This window comes from Poecile atricapillus, chromosome 3 (assembly GCF_030490865.1).
Source record: "Poecile atricapillus isolate bPoeAtr1 chromosome 3, bPoeAtr1.hap1, whole genome shotgun sequence".
Lineage (NCBI taxonomy): Eukaryota > Metazoa > Chordata > Aves > Passeriformes > Paridae > Poecile > Poecile atricapillus.
The window spans coordinates 79791629-79806833 of NC_081251.1; the positions used below are offsets into that span (position 1 = coordinate 79791629).

Genomic DNA, 15205 nt, shown 5'->3' on the forward strand with positions numbered 1-15205 from the left:
AGTGGTGGAATAAACACTGTGCTCTTAAAAAGTAAAAGTAAGTTAATTGTAAGGACTTTGCATCATAAGCTAGCCCTCAGAGATCATATGGCAGTGGAGTAAACACATGCAGTCACACCCTAACAAGTAAAACATTGTAAGTTTATACGCCTAACTGGCAACGAACACTAAGAATTGTGTCATTTGCTGTCTGCTGGGATTCCTTTTTACCTTTTCTTAAAAAAAAGTTGTTTCTTGTTGGTTCCAGCTCAAATCTGTGAAAGACTCATTATTGGTGACTCAAGAAAAAATGTAGTAAGAAGAGAATACATAGAGAAGCAGTGCTCATAAATGAGGTCCTGAGAAGTATAAATTGGAAAGTAAGCATTTAACATAATTGCATCAGGTTTCAAGAAAGCTAATTTGTAGCACTGAAAAGGAAAGAGACTACTTCAAGACTAAATGCACCCTCCCCATTACATTATGGGTTTAGTTACTGTACCAGGCATGATATAATGGAAGCAACTACACACATGTATGAATGCAGAAGCAAAATGCATAATCCAACTAAGTATAAAGTACAGCAATTTCTTTGGAAAAACAAAAGTGCAACAGACAAGAATGATAACTAAGAAGGGCTGTTCCCTAGTATCAGATGGTAAAAACTAAGTTTTTTTTAAAGAAAAATACATTCTAAATACCTACTAAACAAACAAACAGCAGAATGAGTGCACAGACCTGAAATAATTGGCTGGATGTGACACCATGCATATTCTATTTCTTTGTTGCATCCAGTAACAGAGGCTATAAACATCCCATGGACACAGAGCTAGAGTTACTATGGATAAGGGAACAATCAAATCAGCCTACTTGAACTAAGTTTCCAAGCTCATACCAGAAGTCACCATCTTAATATCAAATGGAATTGAAATTTTTGTAACAAAAGTTTCAAACAAGATAGTCCTTATTTTTCCCCACTGTTTAGGAATAACAAACCTAAATAGTACAAGAGGAAAAAAATGCTACATTTGAAGCTTATTCAGATTAATTTTTTTTTAAATTTTACTTCCATCCTTCCTCCTAACGTTTGTCCTAGAATTATTTTTCTTGTGTTGTAAACTTATCTTACTCTTGAAACATTTTTGCCAATGATTTTCTGATTTATGATAAAAATCAAAGCTTCAAAATTATTTAATATTCATATGCATAGCCAGTAATATTTAATTATTTAATATCCATATTATTTAATTATTTAATATTCATATGCATAGCTCTTCATACATAAACAGCAAAAGAAAATACATGTACAAATGTAAATGCAATATACAGTCACCTGGAAAATTTTTTTACTAATTCAAACCGTAAACAAATGTTACATACAATGTTTAGTATTCTACTCTATATTGCAAAGATGGAAGAAAGCAAAGAAATTATTAAATCTTGTTGGGAGACAAATGTTAATCAAAAAAATTGTCTTTTTTTACAAACATATAATCTGTTTATACAAAAAGACGTTCAGAGTACTAGAAATGCCCATGGCTTATAACATAAATTTATTTAACAATCCTGGATACATAATCCCTTCAGCATCACCATATAGCAGCTTCATTACATATGAAGAAGCCTGCCTTAATATTGCTCCACAATAAATGAAGCTAAATATCATTGATTACAATAACAACAACAAAAAAACAATTGCTATATTACTAATTAAAAGCTGTTAGAGTTTGTTAGAAAAAACAGACACCATTTCTATTCCATTACCACTGTATTTTTCCCACCAGCAGACTGGTTCACCCCTGGACAACGCACAGATTGGTTTACCCCAGTTATTTCTGACCATGCTGAACTATGCATAACATTGGAAATACACACAGTTGTTCTTTGAAATGACACAGAATCAATGGGTTACTTTAGATAAGTTATGAAACAATGCTGCATCACATTATGAAATTTTAGTCAGATGAGTCCGTAGGTTTAGTTTATGTTTATACATGTGTACACACACACGCATACATGTGTATATGAACAAAATAACCCCCAGAACATTATGATATTATGGAAAACCCACTCATTAAAACCATCATTGGATTTGCTACAATACTATTTATATATCTTCTGCTACTGATAACAGCTATGAAATGTATTAGTGGAATTTTGTCATATTATTGTTAACAGTAAATCAAAAGCATAAAGACCACTGGGAAAAAGAAAGACAGACCAGACCTGTACCGCCAGAAAAAACATGCTACTGTCTCATTGAAAAATACATTTCTAGAGTATTCCAATCTCTTCAGTCATAATCTAATTTCTCTGCATCATCACAAAGGCGGATGAGAAAGAAAGACATATCAAGATCAATCAAAAAACTCTACTGTATTCAAAAGACAAGGTGTTTGCTATTGCACTGGGCCTACAGAGAACACCAAGAACGCCTCCCTCAGGCAGTACCATTGAAGTGGCTAAAAGTAAATGAACAAGAAACTTGCTTTATCTGGAGACAGAGGAGTTCACCGGGGATATCACAAATTTGGGAAGAGTTAATTATGTTTGATAGATCATGAGGAATGGCACAACTGCAGAACACAGCAAAGACTGAGAATAATCCTGTTCTTCAAACAGGCAAAGCTGCATAGAGAGATTCATTGGCATTGACCGCAGGCATTCCTTGTGCAAATGTCCCTGGCTTGGCCTCCTGACGGGACCCCAACAGCACCACAGAAGCCACAGGAAGCAAAGAAATAAAAGATGCAGCTAATGGAGAAAAAGTCAGTGTTTTGATCAGCCTGGCACAGTGTGGTGCTCAAAAACATGCTGGAAGCTGTGAATCGAGAACACGTCAAAACAAACCTGCAAGCAGGTCAAAGCCTCCTTCGCCCCACAAGCAACCCTCAGCTGCGTTTCACATGCCTGCTCCAAGCATAGGCTTTCTCCATAAAATGTTACTGCCAGAACCAAACAAGCAATGAAATCATCCACTTTGTCCATAAAAGCACACGTAGGTGAAGAAATATTCAAATTAACTTCTACTGTGTTGTTTAATGATGATAGTGATATGAGCTGACCAGAATATCAGAGACTTCAGCTGGGCAGCTGAAGAGACTGGCACAATACTGCCTGAAGGTCAAATAAATAAAAAAAAAAAGTCTTGTGTTACCAAGAACATTTATCATCAGATGTGCAAAAACCTAGTTTGGGAGAAGCTTAAAGGAGTGGAAGAGATGATGAAGTTGAGAAGGAGTATCATACTGTGTAAGTGGCATTTATTCAGTGACACAGTAAACACGAAAATTCTCCCTTAGAGCGAGGCAGAGTAAACAGAAGAGGATTAACACCACAGTTCAGATCTCTACCTGAAGGCAGTGCCAGGGAAGGCGTCCGACCGCCCACACTGCTGCTGCAGGCAGCTGGCACCATGGCTTCGCACAGAGCAGAGGGAAAGCTGGATGGGCTGCTCGCTCACTTACATCCCAAAACAATCCCAAGCTGGACTTGGTCAGCATCCTGCTCCTCAGCGCTGTCTCAGCAAGCAGATTTGGCCACCTGCCCACTACCAGTTTCTCTGCAACAGAAATCATTCCTGTTGCTCACTGAGTCAAACACTGCAGATAAACACAAGCACACACCTATCATTTCTCTCTCTGATCAGTATTTTATGGTGGGGCTGAAAATATATGCATCAAAGGCAATTTTCACACCACCGTCAGCCTTCATTCTACTAACGAAAAATGTTTAATGTTTTCAAGACACATTTCTGACAAACGTGCAGTATGTAGCTTCATAATGCAAAGATCTTTCCACACAGAGCAAAGGGACATAATTGTGCAATGGAATGCTAAAAATCTTCGCATCAGACACTTAACACAGAGACGATTCCTTTCACAGACACCAAATAGCTACATTCACTATGTGGATGTGGTATTTGTGCATTGACCATGTCAGCTTTAATAGATAAGAGTATCCCACCCTTCCCCAACTCTTACATCTAGCTAAAACATAATTCAATTAGCCAGAATCAGTAACAATATCAACCTAAAAGACTGATAAAAAAGATGATCTAATAGTAATTTGGGTACAGATAATGCTTAGTCTTTACCTTGCATTAAGTGACTTTTTTGATCAAGACTTGAAAAAAAAAAAAAGCACAAAAAATATAAGTCACCACTTAGCGACTCTTATTATAACACCACCGCCACCACTCATCATTTCACACATAGAACAGTGCTACAGCTGCCTGCAGAACTCATTAAAAGAACAAGACACAAGCATCTCCAAACCCCCAGAACATTATGATATTATGGAAAACCCACTCATTAAAACCATCATTGGATTTGCTACAATACTATTTACATATCTTCTGCTACTGATAACAGCTGTTATCAATAATCACCTGTTATGATTTACCACCCCAGCTGACATCAGTAACTGATTTTTTTTTTTTTTAACCACCTGTATTTTTTAACATTAATACAACAGCAACAATGCACTACTTAACACTGGACTGGACAACGGTTCAAACAGTACATGTTAACTGATATTATTTTTCTGGAAGAATTTTTATTATCAAAATAAAGTACAGAGGAAAAGAAAAGGATAACAAGAAGTAATGTACAATTAAGGTCAAGACAGCAGTAAAAATCCATCGGCCATGAAAAGTTTCAAGAAATTGAAGACAAAATTCCTTCAGTTTTCATTTCAACTACAACTTGAAGTGAGAAACGATCCAAAGTAACACCAGCAAAGTTAATCTCATTTTGTAAACAATACATTAGTTTTTAGTCTGAATTTAACATTTTTTACACTGCCCTGAATTCACCAAGTCTACTTTAATTTAGCACAGCCTTGTATGTAACATGGAATTCTATAAAATAGTACTCAACTCTAATGTTGACTGCCTTAATTTGAGTACTATTAAATGAATAAAGATTCTAGTATATGATCTTGTCTTAAAAAAGATGGAATAATCTCTGTATAAGGTAAAAAATTTTTTATTCAGGTACCAGGAAAGCCTTCTCCACCTCAAAGTACATTTATTCAGAAATCTCCTCTCATTCTACTTTGCTTGCTTACAGATTTTTTTGCAGATGTCAGGTGCTTACTTTAAGTAATGGAAGACACTAAGGAATGGCAATGGTCCTTTTACCACCACCTTCTTTAGACTCTCATTTAGGTAGCTTTGCAGTCACCACAAATTATTATCTAGTGCTGGTCCACAAACTCAAGCACTCATTTACTAAATGCTTTAACAGATTATTGTCACTAAATCTTGAGTGTATTAACCTCTCAGATGCTCATTTAATACTAACAGCTACTATATAGCTTTTGAACTGCATTGGTTTATTTTAAAGACAGCATTATGCAAATCCTAAATGGAGTTACTAGCTAACGAAGTAATGCTCAGCGTGAAGGTGACTTAATCCCACCACTTAAGGAAAGCAAAACCTTGATAGCTTGAAAAAGCTTGTCTAACTTGTTCAATCAAGCACCATTTCAAAGCACCACTTCCAACCAACATGAAAAACTTCAGGATCAGTCATTAAGTATCTTGTTGAACTACTTCAGACAAAAGATAAGAAATTGGTCTTTGAAAAGAAGCAGGACTGAATTTATTGCTTTCAACCTATGATTTTGTTTTAGCTAAGCACCTCCAAAAACATACAGGTTACAGGAGCCCTACTGTAAAAAAAACCAAACAAACCAAGCTAAAAGAAATATGAAGTTTTCCTCATTCTTTCCATACCCACTGCTAACTAGCAGTCCTGCATGTCTCCACCAATTCCTACTAATAAAGCAGGATGCCAGATTTCATCAGTGACAGATTGATGAAGAAGAAACAGAGAAAGCACCAGAATATGTTGAAGCCGTAACCTGTAACACTATATGGTCTTCCAGCTTTGTGACCAAGATTTCTGATGGAAGGAATCGCAGACACTGGGAGGCCCATGGGAGTGGATGCTTCTTTCTCACTGCAGTTAACAGACTAACCAGGAACTGCCACATGACTGGCAGGCTATTAAGAGTTTTTCTCCAGATAAAAACTTTTGTAAAAAGACCTCCTCCACCACGCCTGTAAACTGGAGGGAGATGCAATTGCTGCATGCCAAATAGGTAGAGTTTGAGAGGAATTCATAGGTTGCCTGGCAAGAAGAGAATAGGGGCAAGTAGGAGGAGAGGCACTACTGTTCAGGCCTCCATCCCAATGGCCTCTACTCACCCACAGAACGGCTGAGGCTGCTCCTCCCGCAAGGAGACCATCTGGGCATCAGCAGCAGTGGGAAAAGTCCCACTGTGCAACCAGGGAAGTGGGGAGAGCACCTACAAACAAAATGGAACAAAATGTAAAACTGAATTTAAGGAAGATGAGATAGGTAAAGCTCACTGGATTCTAAATTCTAAGGAAATATATTTGAAACTGGAAAGGAAATCAAATAATATATTCCAAGCTTAGCAACTGTTGTCTAATGTTTAATAAAATGGAAGGTTTTAACCCAAGGAAATTCCTGGAAACAATCTGACTATAAACAGCTATATGAGAAATTCAGTTTGCATACAAACTAACTTTATGAACAACAGATACAAGCTAACTAGAAGAAACTGTGAGAAACCTGTGTCTAGTAAATTAAATCAGTATTCCATGTACTAACAATTCCACACACATGTGAATCTACAGCAAAACAGTGATGTCTTTGTAATTACTTATTGTCATCTAGGGCAAAACCAAAATAAAAGCACACATGCTCTATCTGAAAAAAGCTGGGACTTAGGGGAAATGCAAATGGTATTTGTTTATATAAATATTTCCCCTCCCCAGTTTCCAAATTATTATTACATCAGAAGAGAATTATAGAGGATTACACTGCACCACAAAGTGATACCCACTACAGCATAGTATCCCAGTCTGGGCCTTGAGATCTATCAACATTAATAAAAAAAAAAGATGAAATTGTTCATATAAGCTAAACAACAAGGAATTTATGAGTTTGTTTATAACATTTGGTTTAAACACAAAAAATTATGAACTCAACTACTATTTTTTTTTGTCTGGGCTACAATGTAAGCCTTCAACAGATCTATTACCTATAACTACTGTTAATTAAACAAGGATACAAAGAGAATATTTTCTTCCATGTAAAAGACAGCTGGCTAGCAACATCTTAATTGAATTGTAAATCCTGTATTGAAAAAATATCAGATATAACATCTTAATCACCATTGACAATCACTCTCACCCTAAATGTTTAAAATAATTAATCATGTTGAAGACAGATGAGTTATTTGTTTAAAGGCTACAGTCATAAAACCAATAAGGTCTCACATTTATAGAGCTATTTAGAACTAACACAAAGGCATTTTTTGCATGAATAGCTTCCTGCAATTCCAGAATCCCTGGAATGCAAATTCAGTTATGAAACCAATTAATCTTTTAAATTACTTAATTATCTTTCAGATCCAACAAACAGGCAATTGTAAAAAACGAGAGAAACAGGAGGCAGAATGAAGGCACTTTTAACTGTACAATGCCTAACCTATTCCAGAAAAACAATTGCCCTCTGGAAGCGGCAATTTCCTCTTCCAGGCAGGAGTCCTGGTACATCTGCAAGCAGCTGGGCTTGCAGCATTCTGGCTGGAGTGTTTCTCAAGTGCCTGGGTATACTTCTTTTGAGATCTGCTCACACTATCACCAAAAAAGGTGAACGTGAAACAGATTGACAGGTGCAACAAGCACCTTGGATTCAGCCTTCACTTCAAAAGGCTCATTTCAACCTTTCTGGAGCAGAAGGTTCATCTGTCTCTCCTACCTTGAAGTAGCCTGAGCAATAGTCTGAGTAATTTTACTTCATATATCTATAAATAACTTCTGAGCAAAAGTCAGGTTTTCTTCGCTGCAATTTATCAGGTTTGATTTAGTACTGACGCTTGTTAAGAAATACTTTTTCCCCAATTTACTTGATTTTTGCTAATTTCCTCTTATTTTGTCTACTTGCTGCATTAGTCCTGCACTTTCATCTGCAGAGGCTTGCCCCAATATAACCCTGGGAACAGTGGTAAATACGTGCTTCATGTTCTCCAGAGACCAATGCAGTACTTTACACACTTACCTACTACAGACTCACAACCTTTTCTTCAGGTCTGGATAGTTCACAGTAGTTACTTTCTCTTGCAAATGGAAGCTGTTCACTTTTTGGAAATGCCAAGATGAAAGATTTTTAATATAACTTGTTTGGGTTTTTTTTAAGCAGCACTGGCCTATTCCATTCCAAAAAAGAAAGTCTTAAAATGGCCTGTTTATATTGTTTGCCACCCAGTCATTAGATCTGCAAGCCCATTCAACACACTGCCCTTGAGCTCTCGATTTCAAACACATTTCAGATGCACATGTCTGGTTTTCCCTGAAACCAAACCACAAGTGCCATATTGTTCAAAGTTTTAGAATAAAAAGCACGTTATGTTGAAAGACTATATAGAGGTGAAAAAATCAAACCCCTCACAAAACAATAAAATAAGGTAGCATTAAAAGCCTCTGGTTTAGATTACGTTTTATCATTAAAAATTGCAACTAACGCTTTTTATCATTTCTCATTGAAATCATATTTTGGTTGCTTCTAACTGGCAAACTTAGCCCTTTAACCCAGAACTCTTTGTATTTCAGCACGAGTCATTTCTATTAAGGAGAAAAAACATCACATTTCAGCAATGTCAACTTGGATTTCTTCAAGGAAAGAGAGAGAAGAGAAGCAATACTGGCATATCTTGCCAGTGCTAAAAGTAAGTTAATACTTTTTTATTTGAATTTTTCAAGCTTATGCAATCTGCTAGCACCTCTACCTGAGAGGTTTTAAACAGGTTGCCAATTCCAGTCAAGTAAGGACAGAGTTTGAAATACAGGAAAATAAACTCTTAAAAGGTAAGGATAAGGCAGAATAAATCCAGTATCTGATTATTGTCATTATCTAGTAACCTGTGAGACAGAAAAGTAGAAAAGGTGGTTTTTTGTTGTTGGGTTTGGGATGGTTTTTTGGAGGGATGGGGTGGGTGAGTGGTTTGGAGGATTTTTTTGTCTGTTGTCAGTTTTCTTTTGCCTTTTAGAATAGTTGGCAGTCACCATATGTTTAGTTGTTAATTATATACCATGCATCTTTCTTTGCCTAGTGCAGGTGCCATGGAAGATGCAAAAAGAGGCAGAAAAACATAAAACACAGCAAAAGCTTTTCTAACAATGACAAGGAGCTTTGTATCACCTAGACATGCTCAACTTGAGGCATCCAGCTGAAGTATCTGAAGTATTAAATAATCCAGCTGAAGTATCTGAACTAGCAACCCAATTACCCCATCCTACATAATGCTGCAGACAAGTCTGGATATCTGCAAAGGCATTTCAGACCTTTGGTGGTTGGATCATCTTCCCCACCTTCCCTGTTAGCCCCAATGCAACATATCCATACTTTTGATAAAATAAAAAAGTGCAGAATATATCACAATTACACCTACCAGAAACTACCCTAATCAAAATAGCCCAGTAAAATCTTCAACTCTTTCAAAGAACAGATGCATCACTATATATGTATAGGTTTTCTGGGCTCTTCTTTGAATAGAGACATTGAAAAATATATTATGATGCAAGGACAAAGAACTCTATAAAGGAACAGTTTAATCAGTTGCTCATATTTTTAGTATTATGAGTAATTTTTACACCAAATTTATGTTTATATGCTAATAACCATACCAAGGCTAAAAGAAATGCTGCAGTGCTGCTAGACACCATAGTCTGCTATGAAAGAGACTGTTTTAATTAAACTAGAAGTAGCAAGAAAAGATATACTTTTTCATTCATGAGCTTTATTGTGGCATGTACAGAAGTGTATGGGAGAAGGAAAGAGCTGCAGTGTAGAGGGGTCAAAAGAGGCTGATCTGGACAGGCAACTGGAAGAGGGCTGAGAGGAGCTGTTCAGCCAGTGGAGGAGAGACTCTCCATGCTGGAAGTGCTCACCATTAGGCATCAGGTAGTTTAAGCTGCTGCAACTGCTAGTTGAAGGGACAGCTTTAAACTCTTTATGGCTCCTCTACAGGGCTGCTTTTTGAAGGCCTTTTACTTCAGGCATAGAAGTAAGTTCAAGTGCCCTCACTAAGTGAAGAAGTTTTGTCAACCTCCAAATACTGTAATACAGACTAGTGGCAGATGATCACTTCAGGACATCCTTTCAGGTTATACTGCAAGCAGCAAATGAAAAAAAGTGAGCGAGCACAACTTGATTTTCACACCTTCCTCAATGACGCTTTAGAGATGAAAGTTCAGAAACAAGATGTCTAAGGTACTTCTCACACAATGAAACATTATTTTTGTCCTGCTGGATGAAGTTCTCTTACTGCAAGAACTCAGCATGACATGAAAAGCATTTTGAAAAATAAGAATACTGTAGTTTTACAACACTTTCTTAGCTTTAAATTAGCTCCATGAATTAAATGATTAAGCACTTAATGGGGAAGTGGAGAATAGTCTAAAAATCTCGATAGTATCTTTCATGTCCTTGAATTTAAAGCAGCTATCACTATAATAACAGAAAATTAAGATTTAGTCTACAGTGCAAGACAGGATTTTGACCCTGTTAAAATGCTAAACTCTGTAACACTTTCGGTGAACCAGAAAAACACCAAAAGATTGCTGAGGCAAAGTAGGACTTTCATGAAAAGCAGCAGGGAGAGAGGTACAAAACCCCAAAAGCAGTACAACAAAAAAGATCTTGCTGTTACTCCATATTTACTTGCAATAAACTTTCTTGGAAAAATTAATTTTGGATGTCAACATTTGTTGGACTTTTTCCTCCCCCAAAAGATACAAGCAGAGAAAATGTCCATCTATATTTTCAAACATTTTGAAATGTTTTTTGAAATGTCCCAAAACAAGAAAATAATGTCTCAATTGAACTATGAAATTCAAATCTGGATCTTGTATACACGGGAACACACTACCAAGAGTCAATTTTCTTCCAAATCTGAATGGTAATAGTATGAAAATTTATTTTCATAGTCACGTAAGTCACACTCTAAGGAATAATAATTGCAGGTTTCTCATCCAAGGTTTTAGGGCAAGAGACTGCAATAACCTTTCAAAAAATACATTAAAGTTATTTGGAAAATGGTCATTTTCTTGCAATATTTTGGCATTGTAACACAACTATTAAAGCAATAATTTATTGTAGAATGCAGCTTTAATATTTTTACATAACACAACCCTTGCAGTTTGAAGATACTAAGATGGAAGCATACTAAGATATTAAATTCAAATATTCAAATATTTAGTTCACAATTACCACAATTTCTGAATTGGATGTTACTTCTACTGATCTACAATTCTTTCAAAGAGGCAAAACCCTTAAGGCTTTATTTTAAAAGCTGTACTGACAACAATGATTAGTTTCTCTCTTCAAAGGAAAGAACACTATGATCCAGCCAATTCCTTCCTGTCTTACATACCTACCCTAGAAAATTTTCCCTGCAGTAAACACTGCATTTTTTAAGCCAAGCAATAGATATATTATTCATCTTCTTCCTTGAAGACCTATGCTGAAGTTCACAGTTGTGTGGAAGAGAGCATAAAAGCCCTTGCAAGCAGCCTTTTTAGTTTTAATAGTTTTTTTCTTCCATAGAACAAAGTCAGTTGTATTATTTTATTTAAATCAGGAAGAAAGAAATATACAAGGTCCAAATCCACTCATGCAGGGCTAACCTGAGCAAGCTGCCCAGGATCACATCTAGATAGCTTCTGTGTATCTCTAAGGATAAAGACTTTGATTTAACCTTTGCCAGCAGTTGGCCACTCTCACAATGAAAAAGCATTCCCTGATGTTCAGAGGGAACCTCCTGTGTTCAGTGTGTGACTATTGCCTCTGGTCCTGCCACTGGCCACCACTAGAAAGAGCCTGGCTCTGTCTACTACACAGCACTCCTTCAGGTAGAGACCACTCCCAAGCCTCCTCTTCTACAAGCAGAGCAGTCCCAGCTTTCTCAAGCCTCTCATCATGAGAAACATGCTCTAGTCACTAATCATCTTTGTCCTCTTTGATGGACACTCCCTGCTAGGCCACAGCTCTCTTGGGAAGCCCCGAGCTGGACACAGTACTCTGGGTACAGCCGCATGAGGCTTGAGTAAGAGGGAAGGATCACATCCCTTCACCTGGTGGCAACACTCTAATGCAGACCCAAGATACCATCAGCCTTCTTTGCTGCAAGGGCTCAGAGCTGGCCCATGCTCACCCAGACAGCCAGAGTCTTTTCTGCCAAGCTGCTTTCCAGCTGGGCAGCCCCCAGCATACACTGGTGCTGTCTGGGGTTTTTCCTCTTCAGGCACAGGACTTGGCACTCCTCACCTTGTTCATCCTGCCAACCCATTTCTCCAGGCTGTTAGGGTCCTTATGGATGGCAGCATGACCCTCTGGTGTACCAGCCAGTCCACCCAGTTCTGTACCATCAACAGATTTTCCTCATCATCCAAATCATGAATGAAGATGTTTAGCAGAGCTGGTTCCAGTACTCACTCCTGGGTACACCACTAGCTGCCAGATTCCACCTAGGTTTTGAACTACTGACCACCACTCTGTGGACCTGGTCGCTCAGCCAGTTTTTACCTCACTGTCTGCTCATCAAGCCCATATTTCATCAGCTTCTCTATGAGATCTTACTGTAAGCAGTGCCAAAAGCCTTATGAAGCCAAGGTAGGCAACTATCTGCTGTTCTCCACTCATCTACCAAGCCAGTCATATCACTATGGAAGGTTATTGAGCTGGTCAAGCATGACTTCACCCATGTGAATCCATGCTGACTAGTACAGATGACTTTGCCTTCACTAGTGTAGACCATTAATTCCTCTCTTGCTTTACACTTCATTCAAATAAATTTTGTAGTCATTCATACACATGCATCCCCAAATTATTTCAATACCAAGTGGAAGAATCAGTATTATATAAGTTGACTTCTGCAATATTCACATACCACTCCACCAAATCAAACAACAAAAAAAGCAGCTATTGTCTCCAATTAAGCCAATGAATCTTTTTAGAAAGATACCCAGAGCTTGACTTTAAAACTACAAGTGATAGGAAAAATATTAATTTAAAGTTTTACCAGCCTTAACATTAATGATTTTTGCCCCCTAAGTTTTAGCTTGCAGATTCTAGATCTTTTACACCTTCATCTTTAAAATACACGTATGTACCCCATTCAATTGAATCTTTTCTACTGCTACAGAATTGTAATAAAAATAACCATACCACTTCTCTTTATACACTAAACACACTGCAGAAGGTAGAATCAACTTTTCCAATTCTAAAAAAGTTACAAACACATCTAGGAATCTTTTCCTAAGAGCACAAGCTAGTTATCATTAGTAAGGTTCTTGAACTGATTAAAAAAAAAAAAAAATAAAAAAAAAGCTATGTGCTAAGAACAAGTCAAAATGAAAATAAGAAGAATGCACATCTAACACCAATACCTAAGGCAAGGCTTGGCTCACTGCCATGCAAAAGCAATGTATATTTTAAAATGACCTGCTTAATAATAAAGTAATGAATATTCAAGTAGCATAATTATTAAATTATATTACTTCTGTCTCACTGTAACCATAAACTAAGAAAAAACAGAAAAGAAAGATAAATAGCAAGGCTGAAGGGCAAATGGTCACTCTCAAAAAGGTGCATCTGCCACCTTCAGATTACTAGAATCACCCACATTCCCATTATCCCTAGATCCTTACTAAGCTCTTGCTAAGATACCAAATACAAATCTTGACACTGCTACACTTCCAATGACAGCCTTCATGCTAACCAGATTTCCACTGACTCTTCGCAGTTACACATCGGTTGGTATCCTGCACTCACTTTCTATATAAGCTGAACAGAAAAACTGTTTGGTTTTAATCTATATAACCCTTAATGTAATTTGAGATACTCATCTTGGTTTACAATACAGCAATGCCCTTTTATTAATCAAAAAAGCAACACCACCTCAAAACACACGATCAAATACAGCCTGTCTTTATTGCTAGCTACATCTATCAAGCTATCTAACTGCTATACTTGATTACAGCAACAAATAAATACTGGGTTTTAACACATACTGTGGGTAAAATAAAGTGAAAGAACTATTCATGAGCATATGACTACAACACACGACTATGCTGATGATGTAATATTAAAATTGTTATCTTCTCTAAATCATGAATCCAGTCCAGTCACATCAGCTAGATTTCAATAAAATTAAGCTTTCAACACAAACCAGCTGGTAAGTATGCACTTTGAAACAGTGTGATAGATGACAGGTCAGGAGACCAGAACAGTTGACTATGCCTCAAAAAAAGATCTGAAGTCCTCAGCATAGGAGAGACTGGTAGGAATTCCATCTCATATTTAATAATCACAGAGAAAGTTCAAGCTTTGGCTGAACATGCTAATTCCTTGTGGCAGTAAAATGTCCTCCAGAAATACAACACTTGGGAATGGGTTATTATTACAAAGCCTTAGTGAAAAATCGCAATGGAAAAATATGTGGTTTATTTGAGATAACTGATTTTTAGATTTATGTCATTTCCTTGGCCTTACTATTTGTAGAACCTTGCCTTTCTCCTGCCTCTGGAGCTGTACCAGCATTGGAAACAGCAGCTGGCAATGGTCTCAAGCCAGACTTCCTATGGCTCACCACAAAGCAACTACCCTGTGGTGAACCATAAGCTGCAGCACTATGGGGCCACTGCAGCAACCCAAGGCAGACTGTGGCTGCTGGGGAATTCTGCCAGGTTCCCATATAGACACATCAGAAAGGAGAGACAATGGATTAACCTGTCAAGTGCTCATTAACACAGCTATGCTCCTTCTGTATCCAAGTCAGGTATCTCAGAATGTGCAGGGTAATTCCCAGGGCAGTGCTCTGCTCACTCAGGGGAACACATGTAGTACTCAGTGTGTTATTCTTCAATTAAACACTCACTATTTGGTGAGGAACCATGAAGAAGATTGCCTGTTTGCTGTGTCCAGTGTGTTAAACTCTTTCAGGTGAGATCTTATGAAAGACAAAGCATCCCTTTTGCTGAAGGCAGCTGACTATACTCAGCCTGGGGAAGCTGCCACAGTCTCGGGATGAGGCAACAGACAGGCAGAAACACAGGAAGCCCAGGATCCCAGTGCACAGGAGATCCCTGAGAAGGCACATAACAGGTGAACAAACCAGATGTGGAAAA

General features: G+C 37.5%; 1 protein-coding gene across 5 annotated transcripts in view; it reads right to left on the minus strand.

Moving 5' to 3' along the window:
• The window catches only part of CRIM1 (cysteine rich transmembrane BMP regulator 1), a 174798-nt gene that overhangs the window by 113171 nt on the left and 46422 nt on the right, over positions 1-15205 (minus strand). For 2 of the 5 annotated variants that reach the window (XM_058834244.1, XM_058834243.1), the window contains exon 2: positions 6194-6294. The exons of the other annotated variants lie outside the window; for them this stretch is intronic. In XM_058834244.1, coding sequence (XP_058690227.1) covers positions 6194-6242 — 49 coding nt within the window. In that variant the 5' untranslated portion in view covers positions 6243-6294. The remainder of the gene's footprint in view (positions 1-6193; positions 6295-15205) is intronic. 5 annotated transcript variants of the gene reach the window in all.